Source organism: Haliaeetus albicilla, chromosome 4 (genome assembly GCF_947461875.1).
Source record: "Haliaeetus albicilla chromosome 4, bHalAlb1.1, whole genome shotgun sequence".
In the NCBI taxonomy this organism is placed as follows: Eukaryota; Metazoa; Chordata; class Aves; order Accipitriformes; family Accipitridae; genus Haliaeetus; species Haliaeetus albicilla.
In genome coordinates this window covers 18452238-18470119 of record NC_091486.1, presented here as the reverse complement: position 1 = coordinate 18470119, position 17882 = coordinate 18452238, and the positions used below count along the sequence as shown (strand labels likewise).

The following is a 17882-nucleotide window of genomic DNA, read 5'->3' as shown; positions in this document are numbered from 1 at the left end:
GGCAGGATCTGGCCCTGGACTCAAGACGAGCCCCAGGACTGGGGTGGGTAGGCAGGTCCACCCTGTGGAGACCCTGCAGGGCCCGAGCCTCCTTCCATGACCCCAGAACCACACAAGAGGCCCCCAAGTCGGATGAGATGGCAGCACTTCCCTGCTGTCTTCAGAGCGAGGATTGGTCGATGCCTGCAGGGCGAGAGAGTGTGCGAGGCCGTAACTCCCCCCGGTGGGCACTGGCACTGGGCTGGGCGCCCTGTGGCATGGCCCTCCGACCCACCCCAGCAGACAGCGGGGTCTTGCCTCCATCCCTGACTGGGATGCAAGGCCCTGGGGGAGGGCAGGGGCTGGTCTGGAGGGGGACATCCCGGTGGCCCCCTGCAGCTCCTGACACAGCCACCCGTGCGGGCACCAGGGATGGAGTGAGCAAAGGCACCATGATGGGGAATGGCAGGGTGAGTGGGGTCTCATATTTGGTGTGGTTAACACACCCCACTCCCTGTCTCCTTCTGTGTGGAGCAACTGGGCACTGCTAGGGGAACTGGTGGGCATGGGGCTGTCCCAAGCCTGTTCCCCCCCCACTCCCCCCCAAAAAAAGCATCATTACCTCTGGGAAGCAGCTGGGCACTGGGGCCAGCTTCCCCCTCCCCAATTCACCCCTAAATGGGTGCCACAATGGGTGCCAGTGCCATGCCTACCCATCACCAGCAAGGACTCACCAGGCAGTGGGCGAGCAGAGCCGGGTGCAGGCAGCATGGCCTGGGAGTGAGTCCCATCCCTGGAGCAAGCAGTTTCAGGGCCATGGGGGTGGTTGGGCTGTGCCAGCCATGGCCCATGAGTTGGCCGTGCTGTGCACATGGCTAGTGGTGGGCAGCATGTCTGGGGTGTGCGAGTGGGGGTCTGTCCCCTCTGTGTCCCCTGGGAATGGCACTGAAGGGGCTCAGGTCTCGAGGGAGACTTTGAGGCGAGGTCAGAAAAGGGCTTTTGTCTTGGGGAACATCACACCCCAAAACCCTCATCCAGCCCAAAGTCCAGGGACCTGCAAAACCTGCATCCCACGTGCTGCCTGGATTGGGGTCTGGGAGGTGTCTCTGTAGCAGATGCCCCCATCCTTCCTCATGGATACCAGGGATCAGGACCCCAGAAGGGTTCCCCTGTGACCCTTGTGTCCCAGGGATAAGCAGCATCCAGGTCCTGCCATCCCCACCTGGGCACCCAGCACTGCCAGACCCCAGCCCCAGCCTCCTCCAGCCTCCTCTGTCCCCTGAGGCCGATTTGGCTGGGATGGAGCCAGGTGGCCCGAGCAGGGAGGTGACAAGGTGCAGAGATGAAGTGTGGGTGACCCAGCAGCGGGGAGGGGACAGGTGTGCAGTGGCGGGGGACGGCGCCTACCTGAAGTGGAGAGAAATGGAGGGTGCAAGTGGAGAAAGATGGAGCGTCGCGGGCTAAGAGTTAAGAGCATCGATACCTGCGGGAGTGAGCACAAGGGCCTGGAGAATGTCGGAGAGGGAGATGATGCCCCGTGGATACTGGTTCTCATCCACCAGAACCAGGCGATGGACCTGTGGGTGCAGGTAGAGCATCACAGGCAGGTCAGGCAGCAGGCAGGAGCAGCTTACACTGGCACGAGGCACCCCAGGCACTCACCTGCTCCTTGGCGATGCGGTCAATGATGTCCTCCATGGTTTCGTGGGGGTAACAGGTGAGGACCCCCTCCAGGCAGACGGTGCGCTGCCGCAGTGCCTCCCGCACACTAATGTCCAGGTTGTTGTAGGTCTTCTGGGCTGCCAGATGCTGTGGGAGAGGTGGTCCCGCTCAGCGCCCCAACGTGTCCTCACACCCTGTTGTGCCAGCACAGCGGGGGACACGCAGCCCTGGGGCTGCATGGGGCAGATCTGCACTGGCACATGCATGTCACTGCACGTGGGGTGGGTTTGCATGGGCACAGGCAAGTGTGAGCACCCCACCAGTGGCATGCAAGGGGCCACACTCGTGCCCAGGCGTGCAAGCACACAGGGTACTCACAATGACATCAAACCGGGAGTAGAGGCCAACCACTTTCCCTGCAAGGAGAGACAGTGCAGGGGCTGGGGAGGGGGCCCTGGGGACAACCCACTGTGCTCCCCCATACCCCAAGGTGCAGCCCAAGGGCCAGGAGGGGGTTTTTGGGTGGGGATGGGGCCAGAGCCATGGGCAGTGGGAGATGGTGGGGCTGCTTCACTCTCCAGGTACCGGCATCATTGACGACAGGCAGGGCAGAGACACGGCGGTCCACGAAGATTTCCAGGGCGGTATAGATGGGGGCGGACTCAGGCACAACGGCCACGTCACGGAAGGTGCCGACACACAGCTCCTGCGCTGTTTTCTTCAGGAAGTGTGGCTTGGGGATGGTGGAGCCCTGCGGTGGGGAACAGCAGGGCTGGGCTGGCACCTACATGCACCCTGACACCCTTGCTTGTGCCCATACACACCGACCATGCAGGTGCACATGAAGTCCCAGCACTCACAAAAATGTGGAGGAACTTGAGGATGCGCTTGTGTGTCAGGATGTGCAGGACATTGCCCGAGATGGGCTCGATGACAGGCAGGCGATGGATCTTGTGCTTGATCAGGGAGTAGACAGCATCGAAGAGGCTGCGGGTGACGGGGACACCGTGAGGGAATAGGGCTGCATCCCGGGCACACCCCCCGTGGGGTGTGCTCTTCCCCAGTGGGCAGGCACTCACCTATTGCTTGGAGAGATATAGACCAGTGGCTTGAAGGAGCCCTGCAGGTACACCTCTGCCAAAGGAGAGAGGTTGGAGAGAGGTGGGAGAGGGGGTCCCCCAGCCCCCTCATGGAGCCCACCTCCATGCCCTGTGCAGCATCCCCAGCTCAGCCCGGCCACCCCCATCACCTCCCGCTTTTTACCTCTCCAGGTCTCAATCTTGTGTTCCTCCACCTCGTAGATCTGAACCTGAGGGCAGGGAGATGCCCTGGTCACGGTGGCCCCATGGGGGGACTGAGGGGACACTGGGGCACTGCCCCTTCCCCAGGCATCCCACCCTATCACCCTAAGTGCAGGGATCACATCTTGGGTGCTGGGCAGAGGGGCATCAAGCAGATGCTGGGCTGGCCAAGACCATCCCCTGGTCACAGGCTAGTGATGAAGAGAGGTCCAGGAGAGGGAAGAGGGGACCAGAGAGGTGGGGACAGCCCCTCCCTACCCCATGCCTGCCCCAGCTCCCCGTGCCCTCCCCGCCACACTCACCAGGGGAGAGCGGTAGTAGCGGTGGAGGATGTTGATGAAGTCAGTGATGGTGAGCATCCCTGTGGAGACACGTGGGGCTGGCAGCGCTGCCCTCACCCTCGCTGCCAGCAGGAGAAGGGGCCAGGTGGTGCTGCCGGCACTCACCCACAAAGCTCTGTGTCTTGCTGTCCCAGAGCGGGGCGGCACGCACCCCGTTGGCCACCAGTGCCACGAAGGCTTTCTTGATCTGCTGGTGGAGTGGGGAGGGGGTCAGGGGGTCCCTGAGCCCGCTCCCCCCCTGTCTGTCCCACTGATCCCCCCGCTTTATCACCTCCAGGGAGGTGTCGAAGACGACGAGCTTGCAGCTGGTGGGGATGGCATCATAGCAGCAGTGGCTCCTCATGAAGTGCATGTAGACCTCAGCATCGGGACTCTGAAACTCGGTCTCTGGGGTCAGCCCCAGCACCTCATTGCCCAGCGTGAAGGTGACCGGTCTTGGGCTTCTCTGCCTGTCCTCTTCCTCCTCCTCTTCCTCCTCCTCCCCCTCCTCCTTGGGGGACAGTGCCTCCGGGAACCCTGCCAGCAAACCCGCCCCAAGCCTGGCCGGTGAGCTGAGCTGCCGGGTCTCAGCACCCTCCTGCCTGGGGGGAGCAGGGGCATGCTGTGGGAGGGGCTGCTCCCCATAGACACCCCCCCCCCCATTCCCCACTCCACGGGGGCAGCATACGGCACTGCAGCCCTCCAGCCTAGGGGGCCCTGGGAGCTTCTGGAAGGAGCTGAGGAGTGGAGCAACGTGGGGTATGGGCAGGGCGGGCAGAGGACCAATGTGGTCATTACATGAGTGAGCCAGACATTCGCCCAGCCCACCCCCTGCCCTCCGACAGGTCTAGGTGCTACCTGCTACCCACCTTCCTCCTTAGGGCAGGCAGCAGCATCCAGCAGCGCCACCTGAGGGGGCACACAGGCAGGTGGGGGATCAGCAGGAGCCAGCCCGGCCTCTCACCCACCCATGGCTCCTGCCTGCACCCACCCAGCTGCCCTGGCACCCCCAAGCCAGACAGAGGGAACCCTCCTTTCAGGGTGGGGATGCACGCTGGGCTCAGCACCGAGCCCCCACGGGGAGCCCCTTGCCCACCCATGACCCCTGGACCCTGCCCACCCCCATGGTGGCTCCAGCCCAGGATGCCCAGCTTGTCCCCCTGCTCTGGGGGGCAGCGGGGATTCCCGGGATGGGGCAGGGGATGGCAGGACCCCCCAGCTCCTCTCTCTGCTGTCGGAGCTGAGCGCATCCTGCAGCGGGTCTGCACTCATCCTCTCCCTCTCCCAACCCCAGGCTGTAATTCCTGGTCCTGCTTTCTCCCGTGTCGGCAGCCCCACCTGACCATGGGGACTAGGTCCACCCGGGAGACCCTACAATAACAAGAGGGCAGCCCCAGGTGGGAGGGAGGCGAGCACGGCCAACCGGCTGACCCCGCGCCCCCTGGTCCCCAGGAGACCCTACCATAACAAAGCAGCACGCGTGGCAGGAAGACCAACCCCGGACCACAAACCCGCTGGCAGAGCCAATGTTTACGAGCCACCCTACCATAACAAAAGCGCAGGGACTGCTCCCTAGGGAGCCCAGAGCCAAACCTGGGAAGGAAGTGACCCTACACCAACGTCCCCCAACCTTTCCCAAGGGGCTTGGGACAGCCGGGGCGGGCCGGCGGGCCAGGCTGCGCTCCGTGTCCTCGTCCCTCCGGCTGCCTGGCCGTGGGAAGGGCACCGCCAGCCCCCCACATCCCCCCCCACCCCGGAGGCGGCCTGTCCACGAGTGGGGGTCTCTCGGGCCGGGTCCCCCACCCTCTCCGGTGGTACCTGGGGCGCAGCGGGGCCGGGGAGTCGCTCCATGCTGACTGCGGGGCAGCGCTGCTATTCTGGGCCCGCGACTGGCGGGGGCCTGGCAGATAGGGTGTCAGCGAGCAATGCCAGCCATGCCCCCGCCACCGCCGCGGGGGGGGGGACGGGACACGACACCGCCACCACCACTGCCACCGCCGTGCGGTGTCCGCAGCCGCTGCGCCACCCCGCGACACCGCAGCACCGGGCTGGAGGGGATGGCCGTGGCCCCGGGGACAGCGCTGGCGCTGGGGACGCGAGGGAGGGGGTGATGGAGAGAGGTGGCTGGGGCCAGAAAAACTCTCCCCCCCGCTCCGCGGACCCCCCGTCCTCCAGGAGCGGTGCTCAGCGCCTGCCAGAATGCTGCCCTGCCCGCCCCGGTGCTGCCCCCAGCCCGTCCTGCAGCAGGAGCGGGTGGGGGGCACGGCAATTCCCCCCCCCTCCCCCGGGAATGCTGGTGGAGGGCTGGATCCAGCCACGGGCTGAGCAGCAGCCAGAGCCGGAGCTGGGGACCCTTTGCCCTCGACGCTGCTCCAGCCCTGCCTGCTCCTGCCTGCTGTCCTGCTGCTCTTCAGCCATCCCCGGCCCTCATGGAGGGAACCTCCTTCATCGCCTGCGGGGCCACCCCCTCTCGCCCGCCCTCCGCCCGCTCCCGGCTCCATTTCTATTTCAGGAAGGTTCAAATAACCCCTTGGCCCGCTGCCGTGCCGGCCTGGGAGCAGCGGGCGTGGGCGAGCAGGCTGGTGGCTGCCAGGCCAAGGGGACAAAGTGGCTCCGGCTGATTGCTGGGGGACAGCTGGACCCTGGCCCGCGGCGGGACGCAAGGAGCAAAGCCCCTGTCCTCTGGTGCTATCCCATGGCAGGAAGGAAGAGGAGGGATGAGGCAGGGGGCTTGGTGCTGGGGCCAGGCCAGCAGGATGGGGGTGACATGAGGACACAGCAGCTGCCCCAGTCTTGGACAGCCCTTGCCCCACAGCGGTGCAAGGGGTGGGATGGGGCCGGACCCTTACAGCTGCGCTGAGCTGGGCAGCCTGGCTCCAGCCTGGCCACTGCTGGGTGCTGGCAGCAGAGAAGGCAGCAGGCATCTCCACTTGCGGCGGCTATTTTCAGGTGCTGGAGAGAAGCCGAGGAGCGATGAGATTGTCACCAAGGAGACCAGAGAAACAGGGCCCAGCTCCGGGCAGCAAGGGGCTGTGGGGAGAAGAGAGGGGAGGGAAGGGCTTTCTGCAAGCCCCAGGGCCCACACATGGGGCTCAGCACCTCCCCTAGCCCTAAACAACCCGCCCAAATGCCCAACATCCCCCTGCCGGGCTGGGGGAACATAACCCAAAACCAGCAAGGGAGAGCTCAGGGGACCCAGCCCTTCCTTCCCCTGCTGCAAGGCTGGGCTGCTCTGTCCCCCTTGACTAATGATCTGCGGGAGAGTCCCCAGGACATAAAGCAGACCCCAGGCCCCAGCAGCTATGCTGGGACCCGCTCCACCACGCAGGGGGGCACACTTACCTGCCATGGGGCTGCAAGAATGACCCCCAGCTCCGGGAAGGACAGGGGAACAGCAGGGTGGTGGCACAAACCCTGCCTGTACCAGAGCCTGGTGAAGCATGGGGAGAGCAGAGCTGCCCCGCAGGTGCAAACAGGTCAGGGAAACAGAGGCATATGGAGGCCAGGAGAGCAGCTGAGTGCTAAACTTTAATAGAAATCCTTGAGAAATGATGAGAAAATAGAGAGCAGAGCCCAGGAGAAGAGCACCAGCCTGCAGTCCCTGCACACATGCTGCAGGTCACCTGGGAGAGCCGACAGCCCAGAGTAGATGGTCCCTCCCTGGTAGCCCTACTGTCCCCACAACAAATCGGAGCTACGCTGGTACCCATGGTCTCTCTCAAGTAGCGATGTGCAAGCCCAAAGTTTCCCCCAGGCCCTGAGGCTGGGGGAGGTCAGGATGTTGGCACAGGTGTTCAGAAAGGATGAAATGGGTCGGTTGAAAGTCCCATGCCCTCGTCCTTCCAGAGGAGCAGGGTGGTGGCTGGGGACTTTTCTCCAGGAGCCAGGCTGCAGCAGGGCAGAAGCAGACTTGGCTCCCAGCGGCTCAGGACAAGCACACAGAGACACAGGCAAGTAAGGGCTCAGCCTGTGCTGGTTGGGGATGGGAAACCCAGGCTGGCTCCAAGCTCAGCCAGCTCCCACGCAGTAAAGAAACCGCCACCACCACATCAGGCTTTAAGAGCAGCCTAGAACAAAGGCCAGACAAACCCCACTTCCTCAGGCTTTGCCATCTGTTTTAAAAATGGAAGTCAAACAGCTCTCCTCTTTGCCCAGTAAAACATTCCTCTCTAAAAACAGCCCCACAAGTAAGTGTGCAGCACAGAGGGCTCCCACAGTCCTTGCTCTCCGGAGCCAGCTCCTGTCTCTTCCTTTGAGGTAGGTTGGGTCGTCCCCAGGGAGGGACAGCAGCTGCCTGGTCATATCACCAGGGCAGTGTCTGAGAGACAGCCAGCAGGTTTCTGGTCGGCTCCATCAGCGCACTTGTTGAGAGGTAAGCTCTGAGTAGGGCTGGGCTCCAGGCATCTTGTGAGGCCTTCATCAGCTGAAGGGAGGAGTGTGCTGCAGGAGAAAGGAGACCCCATGCTGCTTAGGAACAGCGAGAAAGGATCAAAAGGGCCATGGTGCAACATTCACCTGCAGTAGCATTATACACAGATTTGCAGACAGGGCTGCCAGGCTCACCTACTCCATTTCCCATCCCAGGCAGCACCACTCACCCCAACAGACATCCAAGACATTGATGGGACTTCAGGGTCACAGCTTGATCTCCCTGCCTGCACGTAAACCCAACTCCATCTTGACCTGGGCACAGGAGCAGGGATGCCTTTCCCTTAACACCCAAGACCAGGGGTGTGCCTTCCCTCCACTTTGGCTCACCCAGACGAACCCCAGTCCTCCAACTCTCCAAAGGAAGCTGTTGGGGCCAGCAGCACCCATTTTGCAGCCCAGCTTTGCTCGGGGAAGCTGGCAGAGGCCTGCCTGCTCCCCCAGACCCTTGCTGCAGCTGAGAGCCTCTGCTCACTGCTGGTCACATCAGAGCCCACAGAATTGGTGCAGGTCCCTGTGAGGAACATCTTGTCAGCATGTCCTGACCATGACAACCCCAAACATCACCCAGTCCGGCTGTTCCGAGCCTTACTCCCACCCGAGCTGGGCATACAGTGCCAAGGAGACATGCCCTGTCACACAGACAGCATGCCAGCCCGACCAGTTGGCTCTTCAGAGAGCAGAGGCTGGCTTCAGAGCCTGCAAGCCAACCTGTTTCTCTCCCCTTAAACAAAGCTGCTTTCCCTGCTGCCAGTTCTCTCTCAGCAGGACACCAGTCCTAAAGCCACACTGAACACCATGCACGTCACGGCCAGTGCAAACTCACCCCAGCCTGCCCAGTTCCAGTTTGCTGAAGCCATTTGATTGAACGCTGCTCCTCTGGAGGAAGAAAGACTTTGGCAACGACCACTGCAGGAGGAGAGAAAGACAACCAAATGGCTATTTAAGTCGCAGCAAAAATCCCTCAAGCCTGCTGGGCTCTGCCATAGGCTGCCCTAGTGCGCTTCAGCTTGAACTGCCTCACACTGCTGTGCATCGTCACTGCCACCAGACTGTTCCCAGAATAGCAAACAGAGCAGTCTTTGCTCTCTGCTTAATGAATCCCTGTTCTGTAAGTGGGAGCAGAGCATCTCGAGGTCAAAAGAGTGGGTTTCTTTCACTGGATCAGCCTGCTGGTAAGGCACAGGAGTGACAGACGGAGATGGCTCCCTTGCGGAGGGGAATAAAGGGCAGGCGAGGTGCCAAATATGTAGGGCTGTGCCCAGTGCACCCAAGGATATTCAGATGTGAAGTACTTGCAAATCTGATATACTGGGAGGACTTCATGTTGGTGGGAGATAGAGAAGCGTGGGTTTTTCCAGACTTCCCGAGGCCTTGTTAGAGATGGAAGAAGAGGGCAAACAGGTAGGGCAGGAGCCACAGGAAGCAGAACAAGCAGGCTCTCTGCCTAACTCTTCCCAGGCAAACCAACCACCTTTCCCTAGCTTACCCATAGCCATACGCACCATCTGGGTCAAATCCGTCCCTGCCCCAGTGTGGTACCCTTTGACACACCAGTTCCTCAGTAGCTCCAGACCTGGGAATTGACAGAAAAGACAAGAAGCAAGAACAAACAACCAAGTTTGCAGAGAGTTAAGCCTTCCCAGCTTGGGGCACACAAATATGCTGCACCAAGTGAACTGACTGCGCAGTACATACTATGCAATAACTACCTGAACACGTGCCTGAGCCCCAGCAAACATGGGGTAAACCAAGGGCATTCACCCTTTGTATGAGCAAACACTAGCGAGTGCCAACACATGGGCTGCTGCAGTGCCTACCTTCCTCCCAGGGAGCCAGACGCACCGTGCAGCAGGCTCAGCTAAGCAGGGAAACTGGGGCAACACGGGATTTGCCGAATTAGACAAGACTGGCTGTCCCCCTGAGCCCGGTGCCTGCCAACGGCAGCACCTGATTTGGGCTGCACCGGTTAAAGTTCCTATAGTGCAAATGTAGAGCAGCTTTGCTGTCACCAGCCCCTTTCCCAGAGGAGGGCAGTTCTGGCAACCTCCACCTTGCACGGCACTGATCGGCTGCAGCATCCCAGCGCATCACCTTCTCCCTGCACAGATCCATTCGGAGCTCGATGTGGGCTGAGACCTGGTCTCCATCCCTGACAGAGGGTGAGGCTGGCACAGACCAAGCTCACTAGTGGTGTGACTGGAAGGGACTGTTCCTCCAGCCACATACAAGACGTGCTGCTCCAGAGCACAGTGAGGTCACCTTGAAGCAGAGCCATGTGTCCAACTGCACTGAACAGGCTCCACTTCCTCCAAGGCCTCCTGCTAGCTGTCCCCACTACAGCCAAGCTCCCTGCTCCCTGCTAACCCAGAAATATTGAGAAATCCAGGACCGCTCTCTTCCTGTTTACTTTTTTAAGGGCCTTAGAGCCATAGCACAAGCTAAGGTGCCTTGAGATTTAAGAACCAGCACAGCAATGGCCAGGAACTTGATGCTATCCAGCTGGGGTTACTGTGGTTTGCTATACGATACCAGCCCTGGCTATAGGAGGAATCCTTGCTGTCCAAACTCTGCTCCTCAGTGACCTTTCAGCAAGCCCCAGGACCTTGGAAAAAAACCCCATGTGTTGGGGGCTGAGAGGACCAGGGCAGCTCAGAAGCCCTGCCCTGGCTCTGTGCACCAGCCCGGGCTTTGCACCTTGCTGGCCGGGGAGAGAGGAGGGCTGCGTGGAACATACATGAATGGGAAGGGGCCAGGGGGAGGTTGGGTTTTGCTCAGAGGTGAAGAGCAATGAGGGGGTAGAGCAAATCTGCTCGTTGGGCTGCTTCAGGGAAGGTGGTTCCCTGAACCAGGACCCTGGCCTGAGCAGCAAAGTTCAGGGCAGCACTTCAGTGCGGATGATGACAGGTTCTTTCTTCCAGCTGACAGGAGAGCATCCAGCAAAGGTATTAGCGAGGCAAAGGATGACACATGCTGACAGCGCAGCTGGAGAAGGCTATGAGGTTACTGTGTCTCTCTGTGAAAGACTGTTACTGACCCCTTTGATATTTGCTCTAATACCAGTGAAAAGTGACAAAAGCTTTTTTTTTTCCCCTCTGCATGACAGCCAGGCTAGGAGCACAAATACAGTCACCTCAGTGGAGGGCTCGCTCCTGCAGAAGCCTCTCCAGCTATAATCAGATGCTGGATGGAGAGCCCTGAGCCACAGACTCTTTATGTTCTCTAACCCCTCACACTAGACCTCACTGATCTCTCTCTCCTGAAGAGCCTCTACTGCTGCCCTGATAGAGACAGCCCTGGGTAAGAAGGAATTGGTCCAGCCCAGCTATGCCTCGTTAAAGGATGTTTTTTATTAAAATACAGAGTTGTGTCCTGGAAAGGTGGAAATCATAGCCAGATTTCTAGTGTTTAGGAAAAATTTCTCTGTGTGCACGCTGACAGTTTTTCATCAATTAGAAAGCAGCAGGAGACCAGGGAATAGGCCCAATTTTTCCTTCACTTCACAGATCACCTGTAAGGAGCAAAGCCTAGCAACTCCAGCTATTCCTCCCTCAAAAGAAGGCAGAGGAACACAGTAAGAGGCCAGAGCTACAGGCTGAAGGCAGAAGCCCAGCCTGCTTCAGCCCCAGGGCACCTAGAAGTGATGGTGCTGTGTTTACCAGAACAGTCAGCACCTCTGATCAACTCAGAATAAGCTTTTCGTGATATTTGAAGCAGTCTGGGAGGGTAACACATTTCCTGTGGCTAGTGTGCAGGCAGGCAGCACTCCCTCAACATGCGTAGCTCAGAAGTCTCCCATGACTGCCGGCAGGCAGCCTGCCTGACTCAGGTGCCTGTGCCAGGCTCTCAGATGGCAGTTACCTTTGTGTTTATTCAAGTAGTATTTGAGCTCCCACTGGGTCACCAGGATGTTGAAGTAACGAGGCTGCTCGAAGAAGCGCAGGTACCGCATGGAGATGTGGGTAGGGAACACCCGCTCGAACTGCCCACGCCGGGAATACTCATCCTCTGTCTCCACCAGGATGCGAACATCATCTGGGGTCAGGATGTCCAAGACAGAAGAATAAAAATCCTGCAGATAAGACCAATGCAGGGTCAGGGAGAACTGAACTACAGTTTGTCGGTCCCCCTTCTCACCTTCCCACGCCTCAGACCCTCTCAGGGAGAAGTCTCCATGTGTCTGAGATCTTGGGACACAGACCATGTGGAAAATGAAGAAATCTAGGCTCAGTGGTGACATCAACACTGCACAGAGCTGAGAACATGCCCCAATTCTGCAGCCCAACCTCTCTTACAGACGCTGCCAGGTGGCACACAAGGCAAGCATCCCTGCTAACCTGCATGGGGTCAGCAGGCAAAGGCTATGAGAGCTGCGCAGAGACACAAGGAGGAAAAGGCAGTGCTCAGACCCTGTTTGGGGACTGGTGAGTAACATGCCCCTCAGCACATGCCTATTTTAATGTAAAGATGAGCCAGTGCAGCAGTGGCTTAAGCAAATCCAATTTATTTCTGACCAGCTGTTTTGTAACCCACTGGAGCTCAAGTGCTCCCCATCATCTGGCTGTCCCCACAGAGGAGCACAATCTGGAGAGGAACATGGGAGAAAACATGTGGGACTGGTTGGGACAGTGGCTTGGCAGGATGGCACAAGTATCAGAGGAGGTTGTGTCATACCTGGTCAGGTATCTTCTGTGTCAAGTAATAGGCCTTCTTCATCTTCTCTGCTATGAAATGCTCAGGTGCTGCCTTGGGCTTCTCCTTCAAAGCACTGCCCAGACTGAGGACACAAGAGGCAGTAGAGCATTTAGGCAGAGAAGACAAAGTTCTGTCATGGCAGAGCTGCTCCCAGCAACTTCTGTGAGAGCAGTGACACCCTCAGGAAAATGCCATGGAGGAGAGAACACTTCCTCCAAGGATTTCACTAGTTCCAAGATCAGTGATGCACCCACAGCCTTGTGCATCAGCACAGGACCCAGGAGGGATGTGGGCAGGGGAACAGGGAGGGCCCTGCCAGCTCCTCGCTAAGACATTTCAGTGTTCCTTCAACCAAAAGGTGAACCATCATCTTACACCCATATAGGATGCAAGAGGGCCAAAGACACACCATGACCCGATTCACAGCACTTGAAGCCTGGTGGGATTTCATGTTTACATCCCACTTGGAACGCAGCTTCCTAACTGCAACCACAGGGCTGGGGGTACGAGTACTCAGTACTGGTACTGTGCAAGGAAGGAGAGAACTCTTAGATCAAAAAATTCCTCCTGCAACACCCAAGACTGCTTAAGACTCGAATTCAGCTCCAGCTCCACAGGCCATGGGAAATCCTGGCTTTTGTACAATCTGACCAGCAACCATCTAAACTATTCCTAAGCACCCAACTGAACCATTTGGGGATGCCAGAGTCTGGGAGATACTCGTCCAACATCTTGTAACCCTTATATCAACACAGCTAAGTTGTTCTTCTGCTGCAAAAATAATTAGTTGTGTGCAGATCCAAACAGGGAGAGCAGAGCCTTGAGGCTGAGCAGAGCCTAGAGGCTGCGCTGCATTGTGCTTGGGGAACATATAGATCTACTGGAATTATGCCCATATGCAAAAAACCCCTTCATATCCTTTCCAGGGCAGGAGATATGGTTAAGCAAGCTTGCCCCTGGATGCAGGAACTCTGGTAATGCATGATCTGAACCATGTTAAGGATCCGCTTAATCCCCTGCAGGTCCTTCCGAGGACACCTGCCCTTCAGCACCTCTGTCACAAGCCGCAAACGAGCGTGTGATCAAAGTGCCGCAGACTGGCTGGCGAGAGCTCCCCGGCTAGAACAGGCCCGCGCTCCAAGCTTCTCCCTTCGCTGAAGGCACAGGGCAGGTGGAGGGCAAGAGTCCCATTTTTCAGCATGCCCACACATCAGGGTGTGCTGATGCTCATCCCAGCAAGCTGCTCCTTCAGTGACATACGGCCAGCAGCCACTCTGCTACAGGGAACAGGACTGGCTTCATCCCACTGTCAGGTTTGAAACCAGTATAAGTCCAAGCTGTGGTGAAACACAGAAGGAGCAGGGGCCTGGGTGGACACATGCCCAAGAATTAGCCTTATGCAAGAAACAGTCATGTTAGCTGCAAGGTAAGGCTGTGCATACCCCAACCCATAGGTCTACAGCCTTTGACACCTGGAGTGCTGCCTAAGGAACAGATCACTCCAGCCTTTGCAAAATAACAGGTGCTCTTCTTGCTCAAGGCAGCAGCATGTCAGCCCTGGGGTAGAGGGTAAGCGGATCCAGACCCAACACAGCCAGCCAGCCCTCCAAGCAAACGGAGAGGCAGTGAGGCTCAGCATTGCGTTAGTTCTGGCAGGGGGGAAGAGGAGAGAGCACAACTCGACTAACTGCAGAGCAAGCACAAATTATGCTGGCCTCACTTCCAACTATGGACTTGCAGAGAGGGCATAAATCCTTCTGCCTTGAAGAGACTGCAGGAACCAGATACCCAAGCAATGATGCAAGTCCCTCAGACCCATAGCTGAAGGACCAGCAAGCACAGGCTCTCAACAGCATAGGAACTAGCGTTTGCCAGGCTGCAAGCAGCCCCCAGATGAAATCCCCCAAGAGAAAAGCCTGCCTCTGACAGAGAAGGGGGCTGACCTGCAGGTAGAGCCACTTCTTGTCTGTGGCCTTGAGACCATGCTGTCCGTGCTGGGCAGAACAAAGCCAGCGAGGTTGAGGAGGTCCCGGATCATCTGGCCCTTGATGCTCACGTCCAGTGGGGAGTTGGAGTGGAGGCTGTGGGGAAGAAGCATCACTGAGTGCTAGAATAGAGGTGCTGAGCCTCACAGCCTCTAGATCACTCCCCGGGTTAATACTGACCAGGATACAAAACCCAGACTGTCCCTCACCTCATCACAGACAGCCAGGAGACATTGAGAGAAAAATCCTGACAACAGCTCTTTGAATAGGGGCTCCCCACCAGAAACAGTTAATTTCTCCACCTCTTCCCAGATTTGCCGGAAACCAGCAAACCCATCCCCAGAGCCCTGTGTGGGACCACAGCTCTGTGTCCAGCTCATGCCCATCCACTCTTGCAGGCAGGAGAGGCTGTACTGAGGTACACTGCAGCTCCCAGCCCTGCCTGCACAGCCAACACCGCGCGGCCGGGAGCTGTCAGCAAGCAAGCAACAGTGCACAAGGCAGTGGAGCTGCAGATCACTTCTGCCCACGCAAAGAAGAAATCTCTGCCATTACCCGTTCCCTATATGACACATCCCTCCTTGGCCTTCCTTTTTTAACATACTCTTCCCTGGCTCTAGCTGGAGCATGCCCAGTGAAGCTTTCTGAGCTGCCGATAGATGTTGCTTTCGCAGACAGGGAGGACTTTGATTCCTGCAATCTGGAGAGGGAGGCTTCAAAGCCCACAGTCTTTCAGCACAGGGTGGAGGGGACATCACAAGCCAAATTCACTTTGTGGTAAAAGAAAGGCCATTATCCACTCTGTTGTGGCTCAGAATCTGCTTTACCTTGGGGAAATGTTGACCTCTAAGATCCAGGGCTTGAGGTTTTCATCCAGCATGATATCAAACCCAAACAGCTCATGGCAACAATACGGCCGCCGCACGTACATCTTCACCAGGCTGTTCACATAGGGCTCAGATCTGCAAGCCAAGGAAAAAAATGCTTGTTTCCAACAGTCAGACAGCAGAGCTCTGGCTGTTCAAGGCACATGCTGCCAGTTCTAAGAGCGTATGCAGCCACATGCTGTGGGAGCGGGTGGGCTGAGAGACCAACTCAGGCCTGTGAGCTGCTGCTGCTGCACTGCGTATGGATCCAGCATTGCATCCTGAGCATCCCTGCTCTGTCAGGCAGGATCTGCCTCTGAACACAAGATCCATCCTGCACCAGGGGACCTTTCTTCTCAGGCACCCTGGCCAAGCAGGGAAGTGGGTGGCAAGCTGTGCAGAGTATTGGGTACACCGCAGCCTCCTGACCTCCTCCCCTGCACTGCAGGCAGACCCAGGAAATGTAAGGTCTATTTACCCATTGCAGCTACTGCAGCATGAGCATAAGTAACAGTATGAAAGGAAGGATCCAGAGAGAGATACTGAAGCCAAAAGAAGTGGTAGCATTTAGATTAAGAGCAAAAGCACTGGGCTGACAGGGGACTGGAGAGCCAAAGGGGCCAGGGTGCACCCCACAGCCAGGCACAGAGCAAGGGGCGCCAGGACTCACGCAATGATGGTTTTGATAACGATGTCTTTAATCTTCTCCCAGATGGCCTCGCTATTAACTCCCTTCTGGGTCAGGTAACTCCAGAGAGCTTTGAGTGCCCTGGGAGAGAAAAAGCAAAGGAGGTAGCTCTGTAGCCTCTTGCTGCCCAGCCCTGCAAGGGGAGTCAAAGCAGCAGAGGAGAGCCTTGACAAAGCTCTTCCCTGGCACGGCCACCCTTCTGCCATCCTCAAACCCCTCAGCTCCTGGTCGCTGCCCTCCGCAGCCTGGCCGCTGGTCTTGTAGGCCCAGCTACTAGGAACATAAATCTGTCATAGACTTGTCCCAGCACTGGAGTAGTAAGTCCCAAATTAGCACATGAGCAAGGTAAGTCAGGCCCAGATCTTCTCTTCCCTCCCCCTCGGTGTCCTCAGCAAACCTCCCCTTCCTGCAGGCCTTCCCCCGCAGCACTACAAAGCAGCTCAGCAAGAATCCAGCAAGACCCCCGTAAATCTTTTAGCTAGAGCCATTTCACCAAGGCTTCGGGTGCGGAGAAAATTTTTTTTAAAACATGGAGAACAAGATGGTAGGGGGGAGCATCTTTGCTTTTATAGGAGTTTCCCACACCACACTGAGCGTTGCAAGCTACCCTGACACTAAGCCAAGGATGCTCAGATATTGCTCAAGTGACTGTGTGGCTAATGTCCAGGAATCCAAAGGTCATGCTTCCTGCATACAAGAGATGGAGCAGATTACAGCCACTCTCATCTTTAACGTGGGAGCAGCCAGCTTTGACTTGCATGGCGGTACCAAAAACCCACACAATCCCACCCCCATGGGATTTCAACTGCTGGGGGACAGCAGCCCCTTCTCAAAGTCCCAGTAGAGGAACAAACCACTGTGCAGCAGGTCCGTGTTTGAGAAAGCAATCCTACCACAGCAAACCACCTTCTGCAGCTCCCTTTGAAGTGAAGTAGCCCTGCCCAGACCCATGAATTGAGAACTCTATCCTGCACTATTTTTAAAAGAGTTCAAACACAGCTATGGAATCAGAGACAAGTGCCTGGGGCCTTGGATCAGTCCACCCATGGAACAGCAGAGAACAGGAACTCCTGCAAGACTGCAGCCCACCTCCCAAATGCCTAGAAATGGCACCGCTGCTCCTATTCACACTAACACACAAATTATCAGTTATGCACCAGGACTGTCCCTTTCTCTGCCTCCATAGGGAAGTCAAGAGTGAGATGGGCAGAAGCTCCCATCTAGCCAATTTAAGCATCACAATTACCCATTCAAGTTCTAACAGCAAAAAATCAGATTCTGCTTTAACCACATCCCATTGCCCCTGCAACAGGGCAAGGGGATGAATGAGCACAGATAAGAGCAGCTTTGGAAGCAGGGAACAGCACAGACACAGGCGGGATGAACGGCAACCACAGCCCAAGCAGCAGCAGCCAGGATGAGTCACAAGCCAGGGAGACTGCCAAGATTCCATCGACACTAACCCATGCTAAAATCACTCTGCTTCTCCAGTTTCCCCAAGAGGGAGCAGACAATACAGGAAGCACCTTCAAGTTTTGGGTTGGAATACTGAAAAGACTGACTTAACAGGGAATAGAATAACTGCCCTAAAAACAGCACCTACCATTTGTGTCCCTGACAAGCAGTCTCATCCGAGTTGGACTTGTACTCCGTGTTCTTCTTGTTCACGCTGTAGTTGGTCAAGTGCACGAACTTGTTGCTGAGGCTCTTCATTGAGGAGGAATACCTGGATGAGACAATAGGAGCACAAGCAGTCAGCTTGAACTGGCTGCCCCCAGGCCCATGGGGCAGACAGAAACTCTGTTCTCATCTCAGACCACTCTTGGCCATCCACCAGCCCTGCTGCCTCCCTTTCCCAGGCTGCCTGGAGCTCTCTGTCCCCATGGGCCCAGAGCTGATGGGACAAAGCATGAGACACAGAGCAAGCTGCCTTGGGGCAGTGAGATGCAATCCCACCC

The 17882-nt window shown here is 57.6% G+C and overlaps 2 protein-coding genes across 7 annotated transcripts in view; both read right to left on the bottom strand.

Moving 5' to 3' along the window:
- Positions 1–750: 750 nt before the first annotated feature.
- PRKAG3 (protein kinase AMP-activated non-catalytic subunit gamma 3) lies at positions 751–6722 on the bottom strand. 4 transcript variants are annotated; one of them, XM_069781147.1, is made up of 13 exons: positions 6605–6722; positions 6112–6292; positions 4132–4171; positions 3555–3799; positions 3389–3473; positions 3245–3303; positions 2905–2950; positions 2721–2775; positions 2502–2628; positions 2227–2392; positions 2020–2057; positions 1642–1788; positions 751–1462 (listed from the first exon to the last, which is right to left on the bottom strand). In XM_069781147.1, the coding sequence occupies exons 2-13, from the start codon at positions 6184–6186 to the stop codon at positions 1127–1129; spliced, it is 1419 nt and encodes a 472-aa protein (XP_069637248.1). In that variant the 5' UTR covers positions 6187–6292; positions 6605–6722; the 3' UTR covers positions 751–1126. The 4 variants fall into 4 exon arrangements, with proteins under 4 accessions (XP_069637248.1, XP_069637249.1, XP_069637252.1 ...); XM_069781148.1 differs by lacking the exons at positions 6112–6292; positions 6605–6722 and adding an exon at positions 5081–5390; XM_069781151.1 differs by lacking the exons at positions 6112–6292; positions 6605–6722 and adding an exon at positions 5081–5376 and having other exon boundaries at positions 1290–1556; positions 3389–3470.
- Positions 6723–6758: 36 nt separating this feature from the next.
- The window catches only part of TTLL4 (tubulin tyrosine ligase like 4), a 27873-nt gene continuing 16749 nt past the window's right edge, over positions 6759–17882 (bottom strand). For 2 of the 3 annotated variants that reach the window (XM_069781137.1, XM_069781136.1), the window contains exons 11-19: positions 17528–17650; positions 15907–16005; positions 15198–15332; positions 14329–14466; positions 12365–12467; positions 11552–11762; positions 9196–9266; positions 8517–8599; positions 6759–7702 (exon numbers count right to left, since the gene is read on the bottom strand). In XM_069781137.1, coding sequence (XP_069637238.1) covers positions 7561–7702; positions 8517–8599; positions 9196–9266; positions 11552–11762; positions 12365–12467; positions 14329–14466; positions 15198–15332; positions 15907–16005; positions 17528–17650 — 1105 coding nt within the window. In that variant the 3' untranslated portion in view covers positions 6759–7560. Of the gene's footprint in view, positions 7703–8516; positions 8600–9195; positions 9267–11551; positions 11763–12364; positions 12468–14328; positions 14467–15197; positions 15333–15906; positions 16006–17527; positions 17651–17882 lie in introns of those variants that run through there. The other variant, XM_069781138.1, reaches the window with a different exon arrangement.

Excerpts from the sequence above, each read along its gene's own strand:
- PRKAG3 (XM_069781147.1), bottom strand. The coding sequence starts at position 6,186 with ATGCCTGCTGCCTTCTCTGCTGCCAGCACCCAGCAGTGGCCAGGCTGG. Across the intron at positions 3,800-4,131 it reads TGCCTGCCCTAAGGAGGAAG|GGTTCCCGGAGGCACTGTCC; the intron begins GTGGGTAGCAGG and ends GTTTGCTGGCAG. Across the intron at positions 3,304-3,388 it reads CAAGACACAGAGCTTTGTGG|GGATGCTCACCATCACTGAC; the intron begins GTGAGTGCCGGC and ends GTGTCTCCACAG.